This window comes from Hylobates moloch, unplaced genomic scaffold, assembly GCF_009828535.3.
Source record: "Hylobates moloch isolate HMO894 unplaced genomic scaffold, HMol_V3 SCAFFOLD_38, whole genome shotgun sequence".
NCBI lineage: Eukaryota > Metazoa > Chordata > Mammalia > Primates > Hylobatidae > Hylobates > Hylobates moloch.
Window position 1 is genome coordinate 825,349 of NW_026652313.1, and position 26,316 is coordinate 851,664.

Here is a 26,316-nt window from a genome sequence, read left to right on the forward strand (position 1 = left end):
TTTAGGATGGCCTTAGAACATTTGGAAAACATTATCCTTTTGTTAGTTCATTATTTTGTGAGTGTGAGTAGGAGGAATAAATTGCAGAAGGACAAAAATGTAGGAAGAAAACCAGTTTAGTACAGAGTCACAGTCTACGAAATAGGAACTTTGATGGAGAAGAGAAGGATCTCTGACGTCAGTGGTGCAGAGACACCAGCAAGGACTGAACTGGGGAGTAGGACATTTGACTTGGCAAGGAGGTGGTCAGCAGCCACCAAGTTCTGCCTCCTTAAAGAGTGTTCAAGAGTCCTGCTATGAGGCTGTAACTGGTTTTAAGCATTGTATATGCATTATCTCATTATTCCATTTTATTAATGTACTAGTTCTGTGAAGTAGGCATCCTTTCTCCATTTTATAGGTAGGAATACTGAAGCACAGAGAAGTTATTATCAAGAACTATGAAGAGTCTGGGATTTTACTTTACTTGGAAGCTAACAAGATGGTCTGCCACAGGTTGATAGACGTTAGCAGAAGATATGAGACTCCTGGGTCAGAGACAAATGACTTTATTACTTATGATATAGCAGGTGGCATCAGTTTTATGCTCCCTTGCCTCTCAAGTTCTATTGGGGTGATAGAGTGGCCTTGGTGAATGCTTCAGATAGTGTGTTTATGTCACTGCTGAGAGACTCTAAGCTTAGGAAACCCCCCATTCTCTAAGGGGCTGCTAGCTAAGCTGCCCAATATTTGCCTCAGATGGATACATTATCTTTATTATCTTTGTCAGGAAACAAATCTGCCCTTCATCTCAGAGGGAGATATTCTCTGGTGTGCTGATACTCTTAAAAATACATGCAGAGGCCAAGCGCAGTGGCTCACGCCTGTAATCCCAGCACTTTGGGAGGCTGAGGCGGGCGGATCATGAGGTCAGGAGATTGAGACCATCCTGGCTAACATGGTGAAACCCTGTCTCTACTAAAAATACAAAAAATTAGCCAGGAATGGTGGTGGATGCCTGTGGTGCCAGTTACTTGGGAGGCTGAGGCAGGAGAATGGCTTGAACCTGGGAGGCGGAGCTTGCAGTGAGCCGAGATCGCGCCACTGCACTCCAACCTGGGTGACAGAGTGAGACTCTGTCTTAAAAAAAAAAAAAAAATGCGTGCAGAACAAAATCTAAGATGTACAGAAATGCCATGAAGAATTGTCTCTCAACAATTATCTAACTTGTTCAATGTTACATAGCTAGTAAGTTCCTAAACAGAGATATCATCAAATCTGGCTGATGGTGGATTCCATATTTTTAGCCATTGTTGTATAACTACTACCAAGTTATCCTTGGGTTAATGAAACAAGTCAATATGATAAAATGTAATAGTAATAAAGTGGAGAATGAATGAAGGTACCTAGAGTGAAGTAGGTAAAAGTTCTCACTATGAGGTCAAGTGTTTGGGGAGTGGTAAGCAGAGATATTGAAGTTCCTGAGAATGATCAGAAGGACAATGGAAAGTAAATTTTGAACCTGGCAGTGAAGTCTATGAGAAAGGACCTTGAGGTTTGAAGCTGATGAGCATCCTAAGAGCTAACCTATTGTGAATAGAGGACAAACTCTTATGTTCTCTAGTGACATGTATTTTAATTCTGAACCCCTCAACTAAATCTCATTCTACCCTACTGCTTTTATCATTTTATTTTCTATTGAGGGAAGCTCCATTTATGCAACATCTATTGTGTGTTATAGTGAAGAAAACAACCACAATGGTAGCAAAGTAGTACAATGTGATTATCCTCACTGTCCCACTCTAAGTTTTTTAAAAACTATTTAGTTAAGAAAATATAGTGCATGAAATGAATGATAGAACCAAGGATTGCTGGATGACATAATGTAAGTTCTAATTTTTATGAGGTCAAAAGAGAAGAGCACTTTGCCATAAAATAGTGGAGGAAGAGTTTGCGTAGGATTGTAGGCTGTCAATGATTGAGAGGATAGGGAAAAGCATGAGTAAAAATGTAAGATTGGTACCGTTCTTATAACATTCAGGGCATTCTAAATATACCATTTGAAGCAGAGAGTTCTTTGAGCGGAGTAGTAATGCTTGCTGCCTCTAAGAGATATGATTCAACATAGAGGAAGAGAGATGTTTCTCCAAGATGTGTGTTTACTTTGTAACTTTCTACTGTTCATACATGTTCCTGACTGAACAAGAACAAATTCCAGCTGATCCCCAGTCTTCTTCTGAGTGCATCAGCAGCTTTAATCATTATCGTGCCTATTGTCTGTGGTCTTTAGGACGAATAAGAATATGTGAAATCACTATTAGGAGTTTTCAACAAAAATAAATATTTCAAATCTGTTGCTCCTTCTGCCTGGGGTGGGAGGGCCTTTCTCTTTTTTGATGCTCCATAAGGTTGAGGTCTCTGCAAGACTTTACTAGAACTTATTCAAATTATAACACCAGGATTGGAGCTCCTGATTTTAGCTATGGCTAAAGCACAAAGCTAAAATCAGAAGTTAATCTCATTATTAGAAGTTAATTTGGTTAGTATTTACAAAAGTCATACTATTTGTCAAATTATATATACAGGGATAGCAATTGAGAGAATGGACTTCCATATTTTGTTCATTCAATATTTATTTATTTCCCACAGTGCAAAAGGTAAGAGGCCAATTTCTTGTAGATGTTGCAGCATTTTACAATTTCAATAGTAAGGTATGAAAGTACCTCTTTCCTTTTCTCTTACCAACTGTGGGAAGTGGAAAGTAAATTAATATTTTTGCTAATCTTGTAGATGGTGATGGGGTGTTATTTATATTTTTCAGTTTTTCATTTTGAGTGATATTGAGGATATTATATTTTCTTTCCCTTTTTTAAAATAGAGACAGGGTCTCGCTCTGTTCCCCAGGCTGGAGTGCAGTGATGTGATCATAACTCACTGCAACCTCAGACTCTTGGGCTCAAGTGATCCTTCCACCTCAGCCTCCTGAGTAGCTAGGACAACAGGCACATGCCACCACACTTTTTAAAAAATTCAAAAATTATTTTTAGAGACAGGTCTCATCATTGTGCCCAGTCTGGTTTCAAACTCCTGGGCTCAAGCAATCCACCTGCCTTGGCCTCCCAAAATGCTGGGCGTGAGCCACCATACCCAGCCTCTATTTTCAAATATTTATTGATTATTTATATTTTACTTTCTGTGAATTGCTCATTCAAATCATTGTGCTTTTTTATTGTATTCTGTAGCTTTTTCTTATTGATTGATAAAAAGTTTTTGTATATCATGAAAATTAACCTTTGTCCATCCTATGTCTTAAATAATTTTTCTTACTTTGTTGTTTTTCTTTTGACTTGGCTTACAGTAGATCTTACTCCAGAGGAGTTTTGCTTGTTTTTAATAAAATCATATCTTGATTCTTTTACTTCCTGTATTCACCATCATACAAGTTGTTTTTAATTTAAATTTAATTTTTTTTTTTTTGAGACAGATCTTGCTCTGTTGCCTAGGCTGGAGTGTGTTGACATGATCATAGCTCACTGCAGCCTCAGTCTCCTAGCTCAAGTGATCATCTTGCCTCAGCCTCCTGAGTAGTTGGGACTATGGGTATGCGCCACCATGCCTGGCTAATTTTTTGATTTTCAATAGAGACAGAGTCTCACTATGTGGCCCAGGCTGGTCTTAAACTCCGGAGCTCAAGTGATGTTCTTGCTTCGTCCTCTCAAAGTGTTGGGATTACAGGCATGAGTCACCGTGCCTGGCCATCAGATGCTTATAGAACATATCAATCAAAAAAGTGTATTGAATAAATAAATAAATGGACAAACTTAGGCCATTTTTCATGAATGCCATAGTAAATAGTCATTATTATCTATACACTCTTTCTCATCAATTACACTGACAATTTTATTTTAAATCAGAATAAATGCTTCATTTAAATGGTATTTAGGAATGTATTGGATGGATATTTGTGAACAATCTTAGAAAAGTTATGCCTGAAGCAATCTAAAATCACTTGCTCTATGATGCCAGAGCAAGAGCAAGGGAATACAGAACCCAGTTGTTAATTTTCTGTACACAGCATTCATTTTGTTTCACCCATTTAACAAATCTACATTCACAAAGGCTATGCCATTTTACTGGGTCTGTAAAATGTGAGAGAAGCACAAATAATCTTTTATTCTTGAAGCGTGGGGGTATAAACTGCCTAGACAAAAATTCACCTCCATTAGGATGACAAAGAGAAGTATTCTAGAGAATGTTTGAGTCTCCAAGATTTGGTCAAACTTCTCTCAAAAGATTATATAAAATAACAGGAACACATTCAGGAGGTAGAAAACTTGCTTTTTGACCAAAGAGACACTGTATTGTATCACTGTATTGTATTATGTTAGGAACTGGGACTCTGCAGTCAGCTACATTTCAGTCCCATTTCTGCTACTACTGATTTAACCTCAAGAAGTTGCTTGAACCTCTCTCTGCAATGGTGTCCTCATCTGTAAAATAGGAATAATAATGGTGCATATATAGAGAGCTATTGAGATGATTAAATATTTTTATATACATAAAGCATTTAGAATGATGCCTAGTACATGGTAGGCACTCAATAAGTATTGCTTATGAATTAAGCAACTGATCATCCAGACATAAGAGTAGAAATAAGTAAGAATTAAATAAACTGTATTATATTATCATTATTTTTATTTATTAAATTATAAGCCATTCCCAAATAATTTCATCTGGACTTTCATACTTATATTATAGGCCTTCGCCTATTAAGTTTTAATTATTTTTTACTAGTCTGTCTTGACAAACTGTAAATTTCTCAAGGGCAAGTCCCTGTCTTTTTCAACTTTGTAACAATTCTATTAACAGCAGAGTGTCTGGAAATGTCACACTTACTCAGGGCATGGTTTATTGAAAAAAAAAAAAAACTAGTTATATTAAAATAGTAAGTCCAAAGTATCAGATTAACAATGTTGAAAGTGAAAGATATAAAGTGTTCTCACAATACATGTATATTTAGTTTTGTTAAAAGAAGAGAATTAGAAGTTTAGAAAATAAAAGAATCAAACAAGTAAAAAAATTTAATATTTTCACTGTTTGATGGTGTTCTTCATATACTTACATTTTCTAAGAATAACTGTTTATTTAATGATAAATTAATGGGTGTTAACATAGAGGTGGACCAACAAAGATATGTCTTGGGAGATATTTTTTCTACCATCAAAAAAAGGCTGCATATATTTCTTTTCACTTGATCGTAACAGACTTTTCTGAGCTCTTATCTGCTCCAGACACTGAGTAGGTTTAGTGCTGGTAATAAAAGATGAATGAGACTATTTCCCAGCCCTCAAGAGTTATACAATCTGGTAGAAGAGACAGATGATCACAGCAGAATATAGCAGGTGTCATAATTAAGAGTAATATTTTATAGAAAGAAATTTCAAGAGCATAGACAGAAAATGTGATATGTAATCCAGAAATGGAAAAACCTGCAGAAATTAGGTGAGTGTAAGAGACGGGAAGAGAGTTTATAAGAGAGAGGAATTTTAGCAAAGGGTTGAAGGTATGAAAAAGTTCACTGAATGGGAGAAATGGTGCTTACAGAAATATCCTGTTCCCTAAAGGTGATTTTCTCTCAGATGGCTGCAATAAACTTATATTCATAAATTCAGCAGACAACAAGAATATGAGTTGGTATGCCTTACCTCCTAGATTTGTCTCTTTTAACTTAACTCTGTCCTCCTAATTCTTACCTGACTTCTAAAGAATTATTTCCTGAATCTAATGAATTAGATTAAGAGGTGTTCATCTTTGTCCTACTTTCTCCTATTTTTGATTCTGTGCATTTCTTTTCCCCACTTAATGGTGTGATAAAAGTAAGAATAAAAATTCCAACCAATCATTGTTGAAACAAGAGGGAACTTACTACTGTTCATGGAAAGATCTTTGTTTCTGCAGGAACATCCTATGTGCATAACAAAGAAAGTTTCCAACTATGGCCCCCTTGATAGATGATGAGGATTTTTCTCCTGCTTGATGGTCAAGGGTCTTGCTGCCAGCTGTCAGAGGCGAGTAAGGAAACACACTCACAGTCAGGTGCTATGACAGCAAGAGACATAGTGCGCCAGGGTCCTGGACATTGGGATTTCGAATAGTTTGGGTTGGTTTTATTGTTTTGCTGAATCAGAATACTGCCAAACTAAATGACCTCTAGCCATGTAGTTATTGGTAAGTTCAAGCAAACGAATGAAATAGTTTCACATTTGTTTTCTAGCAAACAGTGAGAGATGATGTAGCTGGATGTTGTCTTGGCTTCAGGTAGCAAAGAAAGTCTGGGATTAGTTGTCAGTATTGAGTAGCATGCTTAATTGGCGGATCTAGGGAGCAAAAACTATCAAGAATCAGAGGGTTTAGAGAACAATATATTTCCGCTTTTTATTGTTTTTGAGGCATCTTCCCAATTTCTTTTTATGGAGGTAATTAGAGTGGTTCACTTGGTCACAAGGAATCACTTACTAAGGTAAAGGATATGGGAATGTATGATGCTAGGGATTAAAAATGACAAATTCCAAATTTTCAGGTATGGACATGCTAAGCACTGAATGGTATTGTGGTTATTACAGACTTTTAATAGTATACAACTAGGTTTGTCATAAATGAAATTCAAAAGTCTGACTTAGACACAGTTTCTACTTATATATTTCCATAGTTTGTCACTAGGAGAAATTATTTCAGTATGGATGATGTTTCTTAAGATAATTAATGATACTACTTAATAAAATAATGATGTTATCTTACTTAAGGAAGCTTCAGAAGACTTTCCAAATTTTCTGGCAACATTACAATCTTATTCTTCTGAGTACTACTTGCAATAAGTGAGCATATTGGCCAGAAAACTTGGTATTTATTGGGCACCTATGATGTGTTCATTGCTTTATATGTTTAGATGTGTAGAGACAGGGAAAGTGATGTAAAATAAGTACATATACAGATCTACTTATGATATCAAGGAACATGAATTTTTTTTGCAGGGAATAATGTAAACAAATGGTAAAGCATGACAAAAAAGTAGAATTTTATCAAAGAAGGGTTTGGGCTATTTTAATATTAGTAACAAGGACATTTGACTTATATTTTTATTCTATTCAATTATTTTATTATGGTGTTTATTTATGACACTATTTTTAAACACATCATCACATTTCAGGAGACAGCAGAAAGGATATATTTTTTAATGCATGTGTAGCTAAACAATATTTTACTTTAATAGCAAGTGGTCACTTCATCCTCTCAAACTTGATGTCTAGAAGTAAATTTGTTACCTCATCACCTAACAATTTGTCGTCTTGACTGGCCTATTTTTATTCATGACATTACTATTTTTAAAATATGCCATGTTTGAGATTTTTGTGTCATCTTTTAATCTTTCCCTGCTTGGTGTTTCATATTCAAGTAGCAGCGAACTTTGATGTTCCTCAAAATCATTCCTGTCACTTTTTCCTTTTCATTTCTATTAATGTTACCTCAGTCAGAATTTTGTCAATGTAGATCAAGATGCTCTAAGAGACTCTTAACTAATCTCCTGGTCTTTAGTCTTCCCCAACTGCCAATTAATGTGCAAATCATCGCTGAATTTATCTTTCCTATTCCCCTTTTAATCATATTGCCACTTGCAAAATAAAATATCGAAAGACTTCCATTTGATTAGAAAATAAAGTTTAAATTCAAAAAATTATTATGGAAAATTAAACATATGCAAGAGAAGACAGGATATTATAATAAACCCCTATGTGCCTGTCACTCAGCTTCAACAATTATCAGCTCATGATCCAGCTTGTTAAATCTCTATCTCTATCTACTTTCCACATCCACATTAATTTCAGGAAAATAATTGGCATTATATTATTTCATCTGTAAATATTTCAGTATGTATCACTAGAAGATAAAACACATAAGCAAATTACTATTATCACACCCAAAATAAAACTGAGCAGTGATTTAGTCAAGTGTCCAATCAGTGGCCACATTTTTGTTTCATAAGTGCCATTCATATATTTCAGTTTGTTTATTTGAATCAAGATTTAAATAATGCCCACACTTTGTGATTGGTTGGTGTGTCTTCTAAACTCTATATCTTCTCTCTTCCCTTTCAATAGCTTGTTGAAGAAACCAGATCATTTGTTTTGTAGAGTTCACACTCTCGATTTTGCTGGTTATACTTTTGTGGTCCCTTTCTTTTTCCCTTCCGTTGTCTATATTCCCTATAGATTGGTGTCGAATTGATGATCAAATTTAGATTTGATTTATTTTGTCAAGTCTTCTTTGTAGATAGTGGTGTGTTCTTTTATCAGAAGACATCATATCTGGTTAGTCCTTTTTGTGACAATAGCAGCTATTGATGTTCACATTGATCCACCAGTTCACTGGGAATTGAAAAATTAATTATATCATTAATTCTTCACTTATTAGTTAGACTACTTCTTTAAAGAGAAATTTCACCTCATGTCCTGTTTGGTTATCCAGGGGTACAGTTTATATAGAAAAAAAATAGCATTGCTTTTAATAAATCCCATGACCTAATTTGCTGACTTTCCAATCTTGTCTGCCACTATTTCCTCATACGGTGTGTGTGTGTGTGTGTGTGTGTGTATGCATGTTGTGTGTGTTGTAGTTTGGTCTATCCACTGTTGATTAAATATGCCCCACACTCTTGTTCATGGTCTATTCACCACTGCCTTTAGTGGTAGAGATTATATAGGTCTTTCTTTGAATGTTCTACAGTGTGGAGCTGCTCATTATGGTATTTGGTGCTGTAAGAAACCACAACATCGGCCGGGCACGGTGGCTCACGCTTGTAATCCCAGCACTTTGGGAGGCTGAGGCGGGGTGATCACGAGGTCAGGATATCGAAACCATCCTGGCTAACACAGTGAAACCCCGTCTCTAGTAAAAATACAGAAAAATTAGCCTGGCGTGGTGGCGGGCGCCTGTAGTCCCAGCTACTCGGGAAGCTGAGGCCAGAGAATGGCGTGAACCCAGGAGGCGGAGCTTGCAGTGAGCCGAGATTGCGCCACTGCACTCCAGCCTGGGCAACAGAGTGAGACTCCGTCTCAAAAAAAAAAAAAGAGAGAGAAAAAAAAAGTAAATACAAAGGCACAGACCTATGAATCTCCCTTTTGGGCATTAACATCATTTTTCTAGTGGAGACTTGACTTAAGATCACATTCTCTCACTTCACATAATTTAAGCATTTTTTCATGAAGGCAACTTTAAGGAAAAGAATAGCCTAGCCACCCTGACCCATGTTCATTATAGAGGCATAGCTTATGAGATACCTGTCCTCAATAACCAGAAGGTACTTCTGAATGTTTTCTGATACATTCTGGTTATTGAAGCCGAATATCTCATAAGCTATGCCTCTATAATGAACATGGATCATTATAACAAGTGCTGGTACACATCCTTTTCAGAATGATCTTTGTCTCAAAGCATATCTCTTCCATTAAGAAACATATAGATTCCTCATATGTCTGCTTCCAGCTTGAAAGCCTCTAGAACTTAATATATTCTTTCCACCTGCTATCTAGCACTCATGCTCAGAGATTGCTGGTGTTGTTGTTCTAAAGCCTCATCTGCATAACATGTACACTAGAAAATTGGTTAACATAAGTCTTTGCTCTTGAATCCGTCTGAATTAAAGAAGGAAATGTCTGATCAAATATGTTATATTTATCATTTCAAATTGCTAAGTGACAACCAGTTGAGCATTGCTGGATTCATTCTAATTTTATTATTAATCAAAAGTGCAGTATGTATTTTTAAATTTTATGTCTCTTTTGCTTATTTCCACCCTTGTGGGGAATTTTTTAGACTATGTTGAAATTGATCAGTGCATAGTTAGTATGCTTCAATCGTAAGTCTAGTTATAGACATAGCTGGGCTAGAAAGATGAGAGACTTGAGGAAGCCTGTGTGATTTCATAAATAACCATTTGAGATTCAAACATTGTTTAACGTATTGCTGAGACTAGCTTTTGGGATTGGCTTCTTCACTAAGCCTGTGCCATTGAACCATAGACAGTCTGAAACCAACCTTGATGGGTATGTTCGAGCAAAGCAAGAGGTCAAAGCACTGAGCCTCTGAGTAAGTCTGGTAGGATGCAAATATAACAGTTTTGGAAAAATGAACGTGATAGTGTTTTCATAGGAACATCTGAGAGGGCAGGCAGATACTCATTGGGCTCAATGTATATGGTTTTTGTATGTATTTTTTAAAATTTATGACTCATTATTGGCTAATGAAGAAGTATATTCAGAGAGGGTTAAGGGTTAAGTGAGAGCTGGTTCAACCAGTGCAAAAATAGGGTAAGTGTTCTATTAGTTTCATGCTCTTCCCAACCATATTCATGATGTTTATGGACACATATCACTAAGGGATATATGGAGCTTCCAAGAATTGTTACTGTTGTATGGTCAAGTTCAATGGAACTGTTTGGGGCATGGTTTTTGTGTGCCTTTCCGGGAGTCCATAAGGGCAAAACTATTTTCACAGTAATACTGAGAACTTTGTTTTTTCGCTTTTTCAGTGTTGATATATGCAGTAGTGGTTAAATCTGTTGATGCTTTAGCATGAATAAAGGCAGGCACCAAAGTGTACTAGTGGTCATCATACTCTTCACTGCCATTGCAGTCACAGGAAGAAAAGTAGGACATGAAATAAATTCCAGATTCCCATAAAATTTTTCTTGAAGCAATGAAAATCTATTAATTTTTAAAAATCTCTACCTGTAAGTCCCTGTCTTTTAATATCCTGCGTGACAAAATGAGAATGTGTAAAGCACATTGACTGTATCCCATAGTGCAATGGTTGTCCTGAGGAAACCACTTATGTAATTGTTTGAATTGTGAGCTGAACTAGCTGCTTTTTTCATTAAATGCCATTTTAACTTGAAAGAACAATTCCACTTCTCTCATTTGTTTGGAAAGTATAGCAAGTTCCTTTAAAATATGTTATTTATATTAACATATGATAGATTATTTTTATATAAATTTAATGCATACTTATTTTTTAAATTCTTGGCTTTAATTTTTCATTTAATATGGTAAATAACCACAAATGACTACTCTTAGGGGGTCCTTAGTAATTTTTAAGAGTGTCAAAGAATTCTGAAATCAAAAGTTTGAAGACCACTGCTCTAGGTTATCTTTTCTGAAATAAACTCCCTTTTGTCTATATAAGATCTAGTAACTTCAAAGGTATTACATTTCTGTGATTCTAAGATTCTGTGATTTTAAGATTTTGAGATTTCCACAAAAGGATGGGTAGGGGAAAACAGACCTTTTAGTAGATAGCTATCTGCATTCTGTTTCAATGGGTGAGCTGAGTGGAGCTGGTATGCGTTCTTTGATTTCTTTCAACAAATATTTATAAAATACCTGCACTGTATAAAGTATAATGCTGGTTGCTATAGAGAATACCCAGTGAATCATACTTAGAGGCATTAAGTTGTAATCTTCATGAAAGCAAGAACTTTGTCTTTTCTAGCAGGGGAAGTATCGTGGTAGGCAGGCGGATGTCTTTTGAAATCCACACGAGTCACTCGTTTTATCTCCTTAGGCAGGTTGCTATCCTCTCTGAACGTTTTTCTTCAGTTGTAATATGGGAAAAATATATACCATTCTGGATTATTTTGATGATTAGGAACTTTTAATGTAAAGTGCTTTAGCAGTGTTCTGAAATATTTTAGCCAGGTTATATAAAGGGTTTGATTTTGTAGCTATTTTCTAACCCAAGAAGCATAGAAACATAGAATGGAAAATTCTATATGTATACGTAAAAGTAATTTTTAAGAAAAGTTTAATTCATAAAAGCAAAATTTATTTTTAGTGGCCAGAAAATAATTAGGCTGCCAAAATTAATTTATTTTTTCAAAAGAGAACTGATTTTTATAACAAATATGTTAAAATGGCTATTAGACTTGTTTGTTGCATTAGGTTCTGTTAACCATAACCAAAACTGAGTTTTAATATAGTAATTTAGCTTATCTTTACTTATTTTTGTCATTTTCCTTTAAAAATCTATATTATAGAAAAAAATTGACAGAAATACTATGTTAATAAGAAAAGTAATACACGTCGAGTTCAGCAAAAAAAGGTTTTCAGTGATACTATTCCTTCAGATGTAAATGAACACGTTTTACTTATTTCTAATTCTATTTTATAGATTTAGTTCCAAATAGTAGTACTTTACTTCACTGAAGAAAAGCATTTAAAAATTTTATTACAATAAGGTTATTTCATTTCCATGTTAAATTTATTGCTTAATAGCAATTCATTCTATAAATCAGAATTTCATAAAATGCAAAAATTTTTTTTTTTTTTAGTCTGAGTGTTCTTTTTAAATCCTTACAGGAAAATGGATGTGTCTTTGACAGAGACTATTTTCATGTATCTCTGCTTGTGCAAATTATAGAACATAAATTTTCTTTCTCCAAAAATAGATTGTTGCTTGCCTGGCGACTCCAGTCTTTCTGTGGCATTGTGATGTTTGGCTTCTGGTTCTTATTGAGAGGTGCAGTATATGGATTTTAAACATTACATCTATAGAAATCGATCCAAATGTATAATAACCTTAGAATATTTTTACTCGTACATAAAGAAATAATGTGTCATTACGTGTCATTTATTAATTAATGTGGAAGAAACTAGAGATTCTTCCCTGGATTGGTATACACTGACATTTATTTTTAAACACGGAATTCGAAAGTAGAGGTGGAGTAGAGCAATGAATGCTCTTTACAGAGGCAGAGGCACAAAGGAGCCTATGCCCATTGTTAGATTTCTATATTGCAGACTATTTTTACATTTCTTTTCATGCATCAACTGCTCTTCGAGTCACATATGCATTCTCGCTAATTTAATAGGCACCTGTTGTCATGGCAGCAGAGAACAAAAATGAAATTCATTATTTTATGCGGTGAGAGTTCCCAGGTGATACAGGTGCTGGCGAGGGTGGAGCGGGGGGAATACTGTGGGCTTTTGCTTTGTATAGCTCCCCAAGTATGAGGCTGTGTCTATATTAACAAGTGCCATGGGATTGTGGGATTTGTCTGAGGTTGCATTCGCTACAATCTAGTGTCCCTTTATACACTCATTAGACTATATGGGGCCAACTCTAGCTCTACTGATAATATGGCAACCATACAATGGTTTTCATCAAGACAAGCTCATGTAAAGGGATTTTCTAGTGTAAGTTATTAGCTGGTAAACAAATAAGTCCATGTGTTTTTGTATCTGTCTGTCTGAAGGGGTGCTGATAATGATAACAATTCTCATTGTCTTTTTCCGTTTTTGAAATAATTAAAATAATTGTTGAAAATGGAACTTTTTTCTAAATGAGATATCCAATGAGGTAACTTGGATTGAAAGAAATCTTCCAGAAAACTGCTAATTATAGAAAAGCATTTCCTTTGGTTATTTCTGTCAACCTGCCTAGTAAGTATTTATTGAATGCCTATTACATACATGGCATTATGGCAGACCCTCTGTGAGATATGAGAATTCATTATCCATGGTTAGTTAATTTAAACCCACATAAAGAAACTAACCAAAAGCATATAACAAGCACAGGCCATTCCATTATTTGGAATTATTTGTAGCACTTTATTCAGTGTATGCTACATTTAAAAAAAATCCATTATCTTGGTAAGCCACCATCATTTTGTTTATTTGACTCTTCCCAATACAAAACAGTGCTTTGAAGGAGCATTGTAAATAGCCAAATACAAAGTGGGTGCCAACTTTCAGCAGGGTTCATTCAATAACAAACATTTATTGAGTACCTACTATGTGCTAGGCATTGGGTGAATTACTATGGTGAATGTTAAATTCCACCAATTACATGTCTTATTGCATATTTATACTTTCTCTCTCATATGCATTCTTCTTTCTAAAGATGCAGTTTTTAAATGCTAAAAACAAATCATTTGAAAAGAGATGATGAGGATCTTAAGATGCTGACTTACTAAACCAGAAACACACACACCTACATACACACTTGTGATTATACCCTCACTTAGACCCTTAAAGAGGTGGAAAACAGAGGTGGAAAAACAGAGGTTTCTCTAATTTCACTAACAGATTTGAATGAGAATAATGGGTGATGGGGATTTCCTATGTTAGGAAGAACATCCTCATTTTGCCCTGTTTTTAGCTGTCAAGTACATTCTGCCTGTGTTCCCTTTAGTTTTCATTCTTTTAATGTTTTCACCTGATGCCCTACCCCCTTGCCTTCAACCTTTCTTCCAGCTCTGCATGAGAAAATAAAAATGAAACTTGCAGACACATAAAACATTTTTAGCTTTTTTTTTTTTTTTTTTAATAGGCACAGTGCGTTTTTTGGGAGGTGGGGGGATGGGGTCCTGCTATGTTGCCCAGGCTCGATTTGAACTCCTGGGCTCAAGCGATCCTCCTGCCTCAGCCTCTTGAGTAGCTGGGACTGTAGGTGCACATAACTGCACCTAGCTAACAATACTCTTCTTCGCCTTTCTCTCTGACTACCTGCCCTAATGTTCCCCTTACTCTCAGTAATGTGGTCTCCTACTGCGCTACTCAAAGTATGATCCAAGGACCCATGCCACTTCATACCAGTTCATCATGAGATAATGCAAAGTTACAAGTAAGCATTTAGAAACTTTGATAATAATTTGATAGAATAATTTTGTCTGCTGAATCTAACAAGATGTTTATCTGAAATTTTCCATTTCAAAAATTTTATTTCTCTAATGATTAATCATTTTTTTTAACAAAACAGTAGTCCACATAGAGAAGCACTGGCCAAATACACTCATTGTATCTCTAAAGATGCCTTTGGATTTCTTACTTCCATGCCTTTGCCTGGTTTTTAGCTAACACTTCCTGGCTCTTAAAATTTAACCGTAATGTCATCTCCTTCATGAGTTTTTCTCTGAAATCCTACTGAAGTTCTTTGTATTTCTGATGAAACCTTTATAACTAATATTTTAAATTCCATATCATTTAACACTCTACACAAATACACCTCCTTTTTGCAGTATCATTTTGGAGACCACCCCTGAGAGATACAATCAGGATGGATAAGAGCATGGACTTTAAAGCTGTAGATACCTGGACTGGAATCCTGAGTTCTGTCATTTAGGAGTTGAGGGGCCTTGGGGAGGTCAACCAGTCCTTTTTTGCCTCAGTTTCTTCATTTGTCTAATGAGACTATTGGTATCACCTATGTCTTAAGGTTACTATGAGGATTAAATGAAATAATACATGTGAAGCATTAAGTATACAGTTCCTGGCACATACTAAACACTCAATGTAAAACTGCTATTAATATTTTTATTATTAATATTAGCAGCATTTTATATATATAAATAAAATAAAAATATAGTACTTTTTTTTTTTTTTTGAGACGGAGTCTCACCCTGTCACCCACGCTGGAGTGCAATGGGGTGATCTCAGCTTACTGCAACCTCCGCTTCCTGGGTTCAAGTGATTCGCCTGCCTCAGCCTCCTGAGTAGCTGGGATTACAGGTGTGTGCCACCACGCCCAGCTAATTTTTTTTGTATCTTTAGTAGAGACGGGGTTTCACCATGTTGGCCAGGCTGGTCTCAAACTCCTGACCTCGTGACCCGCCCACCTCAGCCTCCCAAAGTGCTGGGATTACAGGCATGAGACAGCATGCCCGGCCAAGATATAGTACTTTTTATTGCCTTCATCCAAGCATTGCCTGAAATTAGTGATTTAATCATATTGTTTTGAGGAAAAAGAAGATATGAAGAAACTGACACAATTTCTTGATAGACCCATTTTTGAAGACATAGCTGGTGTGGTAGTGTGCATAGGGATGGAACATCTTTAGGTTTCTTCAGATTTCTAATGGGTTTTGGGGAACTAGGACAGTGCTGCAGAGGCATCCTTGTGTAGGTGCTGCAAGCGTAAGTTGAATCACTCATGAGATGCTTTTTTCCTACAGGCAAAACTAACTACCAAAGGAAAATGGAATTTAAAAAAAAATTTACAAGAAGGAAATATATCTAAAAATATTCCATCACCACCACCAAAAAATTTGGCTGGAACACCTGGGTTTTTCTGAGTATAATTTTAGTTAGGTAAACATTGAAAAGATGTATTTTCCTAAGAAAGGAAAGACTCATTTTATGGAAACTGGTGATTGGCAGTATTTTAAGATGCAGAAGATTAGTTTTGGAAAAGATATTCCTGTTTTAAAGAATAAGATGTGAATTTGAACAAGCAGCAATAATGAGGACTAACACTCACTATTGCTTAGCTGACAAAATGTATCTCCAAATAGCCTTCTTTGTAGGATAATTACCTACACAGACACGTAGATGTGCACTACAGTGTTTAATCATGCAGTAGTTAAGTGATTGTTTTAATGTATGCGCTAAACAAATATATTAAAACCATATTATGGATTCATAGCTATGTAGGATATGCTTTATTAGGCTTTAAAAAAATAGATAAGCTGTCTTAAAAGTAAGCATAAATATGCTCGATAGAAAACTAAATTAACTGCCTAACAAAATGGCACTGAATTTAAGGGAGTACATTATGTTTTTGTGGTCAAGTTATTTTTGGTATATTGAACGTGAATTCAAAAGGAACCCTGTAAACAAAATTCTGAGAAGAGCTAGAGAACATGAATTAAGAGGTACATAAGCCCTTGCTAGACAAGGGCAATAATACAAAGACATAATTTACTATAGTTGGAGGATAAGGAAAACAAAACCTAGATTATTTGAGACCTTACAGCTGATTTTACATCTGTAGGTGTACACACAGTGTTTGCACACACACACACACACACACACACACACACACATGCGCATCAACTACATATGTAGATCTGAAAAAAAATGAGTGGCAACATTTTCTGTAAGAGAAGTTGGGCCGAACACACACACCTGTTTTCAGTAATAATGTCTCTTAGATCTGAATGGTACAACAGTCTGTCAGGGAGGTGGTGAAATCATCACAGACTGTTGAGTGATTCAAAATTAGATCAGACGAAGTACTTTAAAAGTACACTGTAGCAAACAATCTAATGTTGGTAAGGCAATAAAAAGATGATCTAAATCAATCTTTTCAAACTTTAACTTTAATGCTTTTGTGTAGTTTAAAAATAGAAAAATATAATGTTTACAGAAGTACTGAAAGGGCCTTATCTCTAAAGAGCTTATTATTTAACATAAATATATGATATTCATGGTTTTGTTATAGAAACAGTACAAATGTAGTTATGTATCTTAGTCTTTTCCCCACTATTATGACATCCACAATGATGGAAGAACTTGGGGTTTGAAGAAGCATTTAAGAAATGTTTGGTAGCGTTTTCTTTATGGGTTATATTCAAAACACATATGTCCAATATAATAGACTTTGATGTTGTAGTCAAAATTAAATAAGATTTAAGTTTTTTTATTTTTAATGTTAATGTAACTAGATAAAACAATGATGATGATAAAATGGTATACAGATTCTTTGAGAATCATTAGTTAATGTGTATTTAAAAAAAGGGTGATCAGGGAAGCAGCTTATAGAAAAGTTAGTTTTCATGTTCTTTCTGACCTGAACTTAAATAATTGGCAATCAGATGCAGTCTTTTTTATATCATTTGATTTCTCTTATATTCAGTCAGTGAAGGTACTGCATAAAATGACTGAAATTGAGAAGGGCTCAATAAAGTTTTCTAAAAGTTTCTAATTTGTGCTTTTTTAATTTAATGTGCTATTCTAACCTACAGTGATTTGTTTGGGGCACTCTTGCTCACCTTTGGGAAACCTTCTTATTCTCATGTCAATCAAATATACATTAACAAGCAGTGGTAACTTACTGTTCCCTGGAGTCAGCCTGTGTGACTTTTTGGATAAACTATGGGTTAGACTTATGGTCCCATGGATCAGTGACTTGGAACCAATCTTGACAGAACCCTCCTTTTCTGTGACTGTTTCTAGGCCAGCAGTGCACCCTTTGACTGGTGCAAATGCTTGGTCGCTCGCTTGCCACTCATGCGACCAGCTTTACATAAACTTCATAGAAAATTGGCTTATGCTAACTTCTCTTACGATCCTTGATCTCAAGCAAGCTATTTGATACAAAGTCCATTTACATACAGAAAACAGAGAAGAAAGTCCTTTATCCAGTTCTTGAAGCTTGCTCTGGTAGCAAAGGAAAACTAAATAACCATTTCAATTTCCACTGGAAGTGGTAATGATGGAGAGGTGCTGACCATGGGCAACATTTGCCTTGGTGCCTAGCTCACTGATAGGATGTAGAAGATGTTCAATAAGTGTTTGTTGGATAAATGAATAAATGGTCATTCCAAAGTAGGCTAAATTTTGGCACTGCTTTTCTGCACCCCTTTCTAAGCAGCTGGTCTCCTAGACAGCTCCATGGGAGCTGCAGAAGCACAGGAGGACGAGAAAAAGATGGGAATTTAATACCAAAAGAATAAAAGTGGCAGTGTCTGTCTAGCCATCTTTTGACTAGTTAGCCTAAAACCATTCAATATTATGTACTGGGGAAAAAAATCGTGGAATTTTGGAGGCAAACAAATCTATGTCTAAATCCTAACTTTGCTACTTACTTACTAATATTCTACCCAGGGCAGGTTACTTAATGTCTCTAAGGCTGAATTTTTCTTCATTTAAAATGGATAGAGCCGGGCGTGGTGGCTCACGCCTGTAATCCCAGCACTTTGGGAGGCCAAGGCGGGCGATCACGAGGTCAGGAGATTGAGACCATCCTGGCTAACATGGTGAAACCCCGTCTCTATTAAAAAAATACAAAAAATTAGCCGGGCGAGGTGGCGGGCGCCTGTAGTCCCAGCTACGCGGGAGGCTGAGGCAGGAGAATGGCTTGAACCCCGGGGGGCGGAGCCTGCAGTGAGCCGAGATTGCGCCACTGCACTCCAGCCTGGGTGAAAGAGTGAGACTCCTTCTCAAAAAATAAAAAATAAAAATAAAAATAAAAATAAATAAAAAAAAATGGATAAATTACTCTTTGTCTTAGAAGCTTGTTTTGAGATAAATAACTTTGGATGGTATGTAGGTGTGTTTCAACAAGGGCAACAGTAGTTTTCATTTTTTGAGTGTCTTATAGATGCTTGGGACAGGGACAGAGGGTGTACACATATTTTCATCAATCTTTCTACCAGGTGTTCAAGGTAAAGAGTATCATTCCTGTTACTCAGGCATTTAAATTGAGAGTCAGTGATGAAAAGGAATCTACACAAGGTTGCAGAGCTCAGAAGTGTGAAAACAGAGATTTGACTTAAATTTATCTAATTTCTTTGCCCAGGCTTTATTTTACCTGATTCATAAATATTATTTCTTTCCTTGCCCAAAGGAAATGGAATTAAAGAGTTCTTCTTTTTCTAATTAATCTGGTTACCCTCTTCTATAGGGTGGTATCCTTAACTCCTATAATAAACTTCAGTAGGCCCATTTTGTTCACTTGTTTAGAATCTAGCTATGGCCTCCATTTTGATAGTGCTTTTAGGTTTTATGATTGGGTCTCACATCTTTTCAACAGATTTCTTCTATGTAATTTCTTTTTTTTTTATTGTACTTTAAGTTTTAGGGTACATGTGCACAGTGTGCAGGTTTGTTACATATGTATCCATGTGCCATGTTGGTATGCTGCACCCATTAACTCGTCATTTAGCATTAGGTGTATCTCTTCTATGTAATTTCAAGTTAGATTACTGTAATACTGAAGTCCAGATAGGGTAGGGGATGCAATAAACTTTTTGTGGCAATGAAGTAACTCCAATTTCCCATAAGCCACCTGAGGGAGAAAACAAGACAGAGCCTTCCACACACATAGAAGTACAATGGTGTTTCTTCTGTCGCGCATGGAGTCAGAGGTTCTGCTGGCCATGTGTCTGTATGTGATGTCAGTGGGAACTTTGAATATTTAGGGTGGAGATGCCTAACTTGGATAATCTGACTTTGGATCTATTAGCAGAAGCTGGAAATGCTTATAACTATGACTGAGTCAGAAGGATATGAACCTTGGACTTGTTCTGACAGTTGCCTTTAATTAAATGAGCCTGGCCCTCTTAGATTCTGGCAAGTCAGCTATTCAGAAAGCACTGGTCTTTGAAAATCTTGTAACTTTCCCAAGTTTTGTTTTCACTCAGCATCTTGGATTTTGTGTTTTCCATTTACAGATTTATAATCGCTTAGATACAAATTGCTGTGGATTCAGACCTCGCAAGGAAGATGCCTGTGTACAGAATGGATTGAGGCCAAAATGTGATGACCAAGGTTCTGTGGCTCTAGCACACATTATCCAGCGAAAGCATGACCCAAGGCATTTGGTTTTTATAGACAACAAGGGTTTCTTTGACAGGAGTGAAGATAACTTAAACTTCAAATTGTTAGAAGGCATCAAAGAGTAAGTTTTATAGTAACATCTGCAGGACATCACATTTATGTTAGATAAGTAGCAAGGTTCTGAGAAAACTCACATCTTACGTCTGATCATTTTAACCCTTGAAAATAATTGTGAATGTGGAATCTGGGAATGGAGACCCAAGAAGGGAAACAAACCCAAGAAGAACAGAACCAGAGTGCAGCCATGGCACCTCTATCAACAACCAATACCGCCTGCAAAGTGCATGCTACATTTCACATTCATGATGTTGCTTGGTTCTCATTGTGAAAATCCATGTGGTTTTTGTTGGAAGAATGCAGGGACCTCTGGCATAGGATTTGGCAGAGCAGGGATAAGCAGGTGGCAGAGGCTCCATTATTAGGCATAAGATAGGACATGGGAAGAACTAATAGACGTGCAAATATTGACATGGCAGAATGTCCAAATTCATAATGAACTCAAGTGACTTTTATGAATGCAGTGGAAAATGACAGCCAATCTGGTAAGTAAGGCATAGTCTCAAAGGAAAGCTGGCTGTTGAATTCAGCAGGAGGATTTTTCAGCATTTTGAAATCCTTCGAGGAGACATAGATTAAGGGGAAAAGTATCTAACACCTGAAAGAGAGGGATTATGGAGGCTAGTTACGGAAGAATTATTTATTTACATAGGGTTGACCAAGAATTCAGGGAAGACCTCAAAGATCTGGGGTCATCCGGCAAGACTCAGAAAGAATGCAGAGTGGAGAGGGAACCAAAGAAGGAGTTCTGCAATGCAGAAGTTAAAACACAGTGGTTGCTCATGGCAAACTTGATCATACATCTATAGGAAATAAAGGAAATTAAGACATTTAGTAATGGCAAGAACCCAGCTATAAAGCATGAGCTGTTCAACCCCAGCAGTGGAAATTGTGGCTGGATTTCAAGCTGCACCGCATAGTGGGCAGAGCCACTCTCCATACTTCCCATCTTAGTCAGAAATCAGATTGACTAAGAGACTGCGGTAGGTTGGAGACCTAAAAATAGAGGGTTCATTGGTAAAATAGGTAACCAGCTGTGTGAAGCTAGGTGACTGCTGGAAAGCATGAACAAGCCTAAAATTGAGGTTAGAACCCAAGTCTTCCAAATCCAAGTCCAGTATTTTTTTTTCTGTAATAACTGTGGTGTTATTTCTGTAGTAACTGTGGTGTGCTCTGTTACCATTACTCTTGTTAATAATATTCTGGAGCATATTTCAATCATTCTTCCTAAACACTATGACTTACGTGGTGTGGATTTTATGTACTTTAGCATTAAGAGCAATACTGTTCCTGTGAGAGTTTTATGAGACACGATTTTATAAGTTTTTGCCGGGTCCTGCCCTATTGACACTTGTTTCTCACATCTCTTTGTGGATTGAAGGCAGGATATGTGGCAGGTCCTCTCTTTTAAGCTAAGGAAATTTTATGTATGGGAAAATTTACTTTCCTAAGACATCACTTACTAAGGTGATATTACAGGGTCTTCTTGAATCCCTAAATTCCCTCTTAGAATTAGCAGTGCCTGAAGAATACAGTCCATCCATTTCATATATTCATGTAAATGTGAATATCTTTATTTCTTCTTTCAAAGAAGATTTACGTTTAAATGCATTATGAGGAGTAATGGGTTTGAAGTTAAATCTTCTTTGAAAATATAATTCACACATTGAAAAGCAAAAATGAAGGCTTTTCTAATCCCCGATTTATGCATTGAATATTCCTACTATTATATCAATGTAGTGCAGAGACAGGTAATATTTTTGCTTTCCTTTATGAAAAGGATTAGCCACTAAGGAGATCCAATGGTTTTAACGATTTCATCTCATACATTCTGCTACAGCTAAATTAGTTGAAGGGCTATAGAATTGACAATTCATGGATTATTAATACTTCATAAAGCAAAAATGCTACTTAATACTAGAGCCCCTAAAGGTTAGGCCCTAAACTACATAGTAATGTCTTCAGGGAACTCAGAGCATCTTATAAACATTCTTTCATTCCACACTTCCTCACACGCATTAAGCATGTCCAGCGCTGTGGCCTTTGTTCTTTCTGCAGCATCAGAACTGCTAGAGCACCTGATCCTTGGCTTTCGGGCACCCTCTGTGCCATCTCCATTGTGCTCCATTGAAATTTGGAAGAGGTGCTTAGAAGGCCTGAAATTTCTGGCAAAGTGTACTCTTTAAGCAAGTATATATGTTCTTACTATAGTTTTTGAGGTATAACTGAGTTTATTAGAAATGTACTCTTAAAACAATATTTTTACTGTGTTTTTATCAGCATTTTAATGAAAGCTGAGAAATGTCAAATTTGGGATTTAGCAAAATATTACTTATGTTTTTGATCTAGAAATTTTGCTAAGTCCTTCAGATAATGTATATACTGGACTTCTGGCTTTCTACTTTCTAAACCAAGAAAAGCAAGCACAGTGCATTCTTTTAAGGTAATTCAGCAAAGACCCCTCTAAATTGGTCTTAGGTTTTCCAGAGAGACTTTCATTATGGAACTAAAACTTTTCTCTGAAACTTGAGTTTTGCTAAATTTATTTGAAAACATCTTAATACTCCAGTTAAATAAAATGATCCTAAATCCTCAGAGTTCCAGAAGTATGACTCAAAGACAATTCTTTCTTTAATTTGATGTTTTTGAATGAATCTTATCTCATTTTAGTACCCACATTTTTTATTATTTCACATAAATTCAGTTGTGTAACTTCTATTCAGGCAGAATACTTTATTGAAGTTGTCATTATCAATTTGTCTCTCATATTTTCTTGCGTAAAATCCCACCTTGACACATCTGAGGATACCGTTCTACTTGACAGATTAAAGAGGTTTCCACAGGTGAAATGAGCCTAAGACTAAGAAAAGTATTTCTGCCAGTCTAATAGAATCCTTTCCAATTCCATGCCTTTGTTTGACTGTACAGAATGAACTTAAGTAAGATGTCTGTCATGTTCTGAATGGTGTAGAATATTCAGTTCACTGGAAACACTTTCTTCTAGTATATTATTATTAAGAGAAGTGTCCCCTTGGCAGTGACAAAAATGTTTTGGTTCTCAAAGATACCATTTGTTAGTGTGATTTATGTGAGATTAATGAAAGGCAGGACAGTTGGGTAAGGAGTACTGTTCCCAAGCAATTACTAAGATTGAAATATCATTTTATCTTTTCAGGTTTCCTGCTTCTGCAGTTTCTGTTTTGAAGAGCCAGCACTTACGGCAGAAACTTCTTCAGTCTCTGTTTCTTGATAAAGTGTACTGGGAAAGTCAAGGAGGTAGACAAGGAATTGAAAAGCTTATCGATGTAATAGAACACAGAGCCAAAATTCTTATCACCTATATCAATGCACATGGGGTCAAAGTATTACCTATGAATGAATGACAAAAGAATCTCTGGCTAGGGTGTTAGATATATTTATGCATTTTTGGTTTTGTTTTTAAATCAAGCACATCAACCTCAAGCCCATTTAGCAATGAGGCACTGTAGATGAATACATAAAATAAACGACTTTAACCAAGTAGCTATAATGGGACTGAGCACTGTATGCGTACTTAAAACAGTTTTGAAAAACAAACTAGAGAAATATTTGTTTATATTTTTCTCTAACATCATGCTATGTGTGAGTCTGAACATCTGACAACAGAAGTTTCAGTTATTATTCTAGCTAAGTTTTGAAAACATTTGTCATGTTGTTTAATAGAAAAATGCAAACCAGAGGTACTGACTCCATTAATAAACCATATTTTGTTCCATTTTGACTGTTCTGACCAAATACTAATGGGAATGATTCTTGACGTTTTTCTGTTGCTGATTGTTAACATAGAGCAGTCTCTACACTACCCCGAGGCAACTCTACATTGGAACAGAGACCCACAGCCTGCAAGAGCATCAGAGCTGACCATACATTTAAACAGAAATGCTGGTTTATTTGCAAAATCACCAGTATGTTTTCTATTGTGTCTGTAAATAATCAGCAATTTAAGTACAAGAATCATATTTTCCATTCCTTTTTAGAAATTTATTTTGTTACCCCTATGGAAATCATTCACATCTGACAATTTATATGTTAAAGAGTTTTACTCTCTCTATTTTGGTCCAATTTGTATCTAGTGGCTGAGAAATTAAATAATTCTAAAGTATGAAGTTACCTATCTGAAAATGTACTTAAAGAGTATCATTTTTAAATGGATGTCTCTTAAAAATTTTGTTACTTTTACAAACAGTGTAATATAATTTATGTATATTTTATTAATAATAGTAAATTCCTTAAAATTTGTTCTATGTAGTTATATTTAATTTGATTTGATGGTTACTGCCCAGATATTGGGAATTGGTCCAAATATTGAGTATGTTTCAATATATTATCTGGCTTATTTCAACATGAGTAATATGAACAAAATAAGTTAAAACTTGCCTCTGATCAATTTTCCTCATGACTAGAACTAAAACAGTAAATTTGGACAATATCAAGCCTCAAATAATCATCTCCAAACTCCTTCTAACACTTTTTAAATCAGATTGGAAGACGGACAAATCAGGTTCATGTGTTGCATCTTTATGTCCTTTGCAAATATCCAAGATCATCACATATGGTAGATATTCACATAGAGTTTCAAATTCAGAATAGATTACCATTACCCTCCTGCCCTTACACATCCTACTCCTTATTTAAAAGTTCAATTTGTGACTTTTTCATTTCCTGAAAGTTTAAAAATACAATTTGAGAATGTTTATAATACATTCTCTCCTGTCTTTTCACAGTTACGTCTGTTATTGCTAAAATACACCACATTTTCTTTGTTCTGGTCAAGGGTAACTCAATATCTGTGTGAAAGGGAACTACTAACAACATTACAATAGAGGCTAGACTTGGAAAAAATCTATAGATCTAATTGATACAATTGTAGAACAAAATGTCAAAATAATGTTTTAAGTATAAGAGAAGATGGACCAACGAGAGAGAGATCATTTGAAAATCTAATTGTAGCTTTTCTAGGCTCACATTCATGTACTACTTTTAGCACCTTTATGGGCTGTGCTTACCCCCTGGACAGTTGAGCTTTGGATTATCTTCCTCTTCAATTTTCCCTCTATTGACCTGAGTGCCTCCCTCTGCTTCTACAGATTTATAGTACTCCTTGGCTCTTTTGAGTCTCCACTTTTACTCACTGTCTCTGGGATTTTTAAGATCCTTTTCTTCTCTTATAAATCATCCTCTTAATGAAAATTAGCCTAACGAAAGTTTAGAGACTGGAATTCTACTTTGAGCCACTGACTTGAAATAACTCTTTTGGCAAGTTGCCTGACATCTTGTCTTACCAAGGTGGCGTATTTGCATTTTTACTGCTTAAAACTTTTTTTTTTTTTTTTTTTACCATCTTGATCCAAATTTATCATATTGATGGTAGGACTAACAGGCTTTTTAGAAGCCGGCTTAAACTTTGAGTCTCAAGCTACAATGCTGTTGGGCAGCCTGGTCTTCCCACATGAGAGTTTAACTTTGTTTATTTGCCTCCAGTTATTCCAAAATGCTTATTAAACGAAAGGCCCAGCAACATGTTTATTTTAGTCACCTTTGCTTTTTAACAATTTTGTTTTGTAATCAATGAGTAATTCGTGATGAATTATTTTTGACTACTGGATAGCTGAAGGCCAGGCTTTTAATTCTAATAGGTAATGTTCTCTTTTGTCTTATTGAAACAATGAGAATACTCTGTGCATTTTGAATGCACTCCGATTATGCTGTGGTTTCATTCACATAAGCACAATATGTGTTTTATTTATAACTTCATAACAAATTTATAATACAATAATTTACCTTAGCAGACATGCAAAAGCTTATTCTTGTGTGACTTACTTTCTTTAAGCTAATAATATAAACATAAATA

The 26,316-nt window shown here is 35.7% G+C and overlaps 1 protein-coding gene across 8 annotated transcripts in view; it reads left to right on the forward strand.

Moving 5' to 3' along the window:
* The window catches only part of LOC116463473 (Golgi-associated kinase 1B), a 257,534-nt gene extending 232,951 nt beyond the window's left edge, over nt 1–24,583 (forward strand). For all 8 annotated transcript variants that reach the window (XM_058434661.1, XM_058434666.1, XM_058434662.1 and 5 more), the window contains 2 exons: nt 20,204–20,430; nt 23,602–24,583. In XM_058434661.1, coding sequence (XP_058290644.1) covers nt 20,204–20,430; nt 23,602–23,809 — 435 coding nt within the window. In that variant the 3' untranslated portion in view covers nt 23,810–24,583. The remainder of the gene's footprint in view (nt 1–20,203; nt 20,431–23,601) is intronic.
* The last annotated feature ends 1,733 nt before the right edge of the window (nt 24,584–26,316 follow it).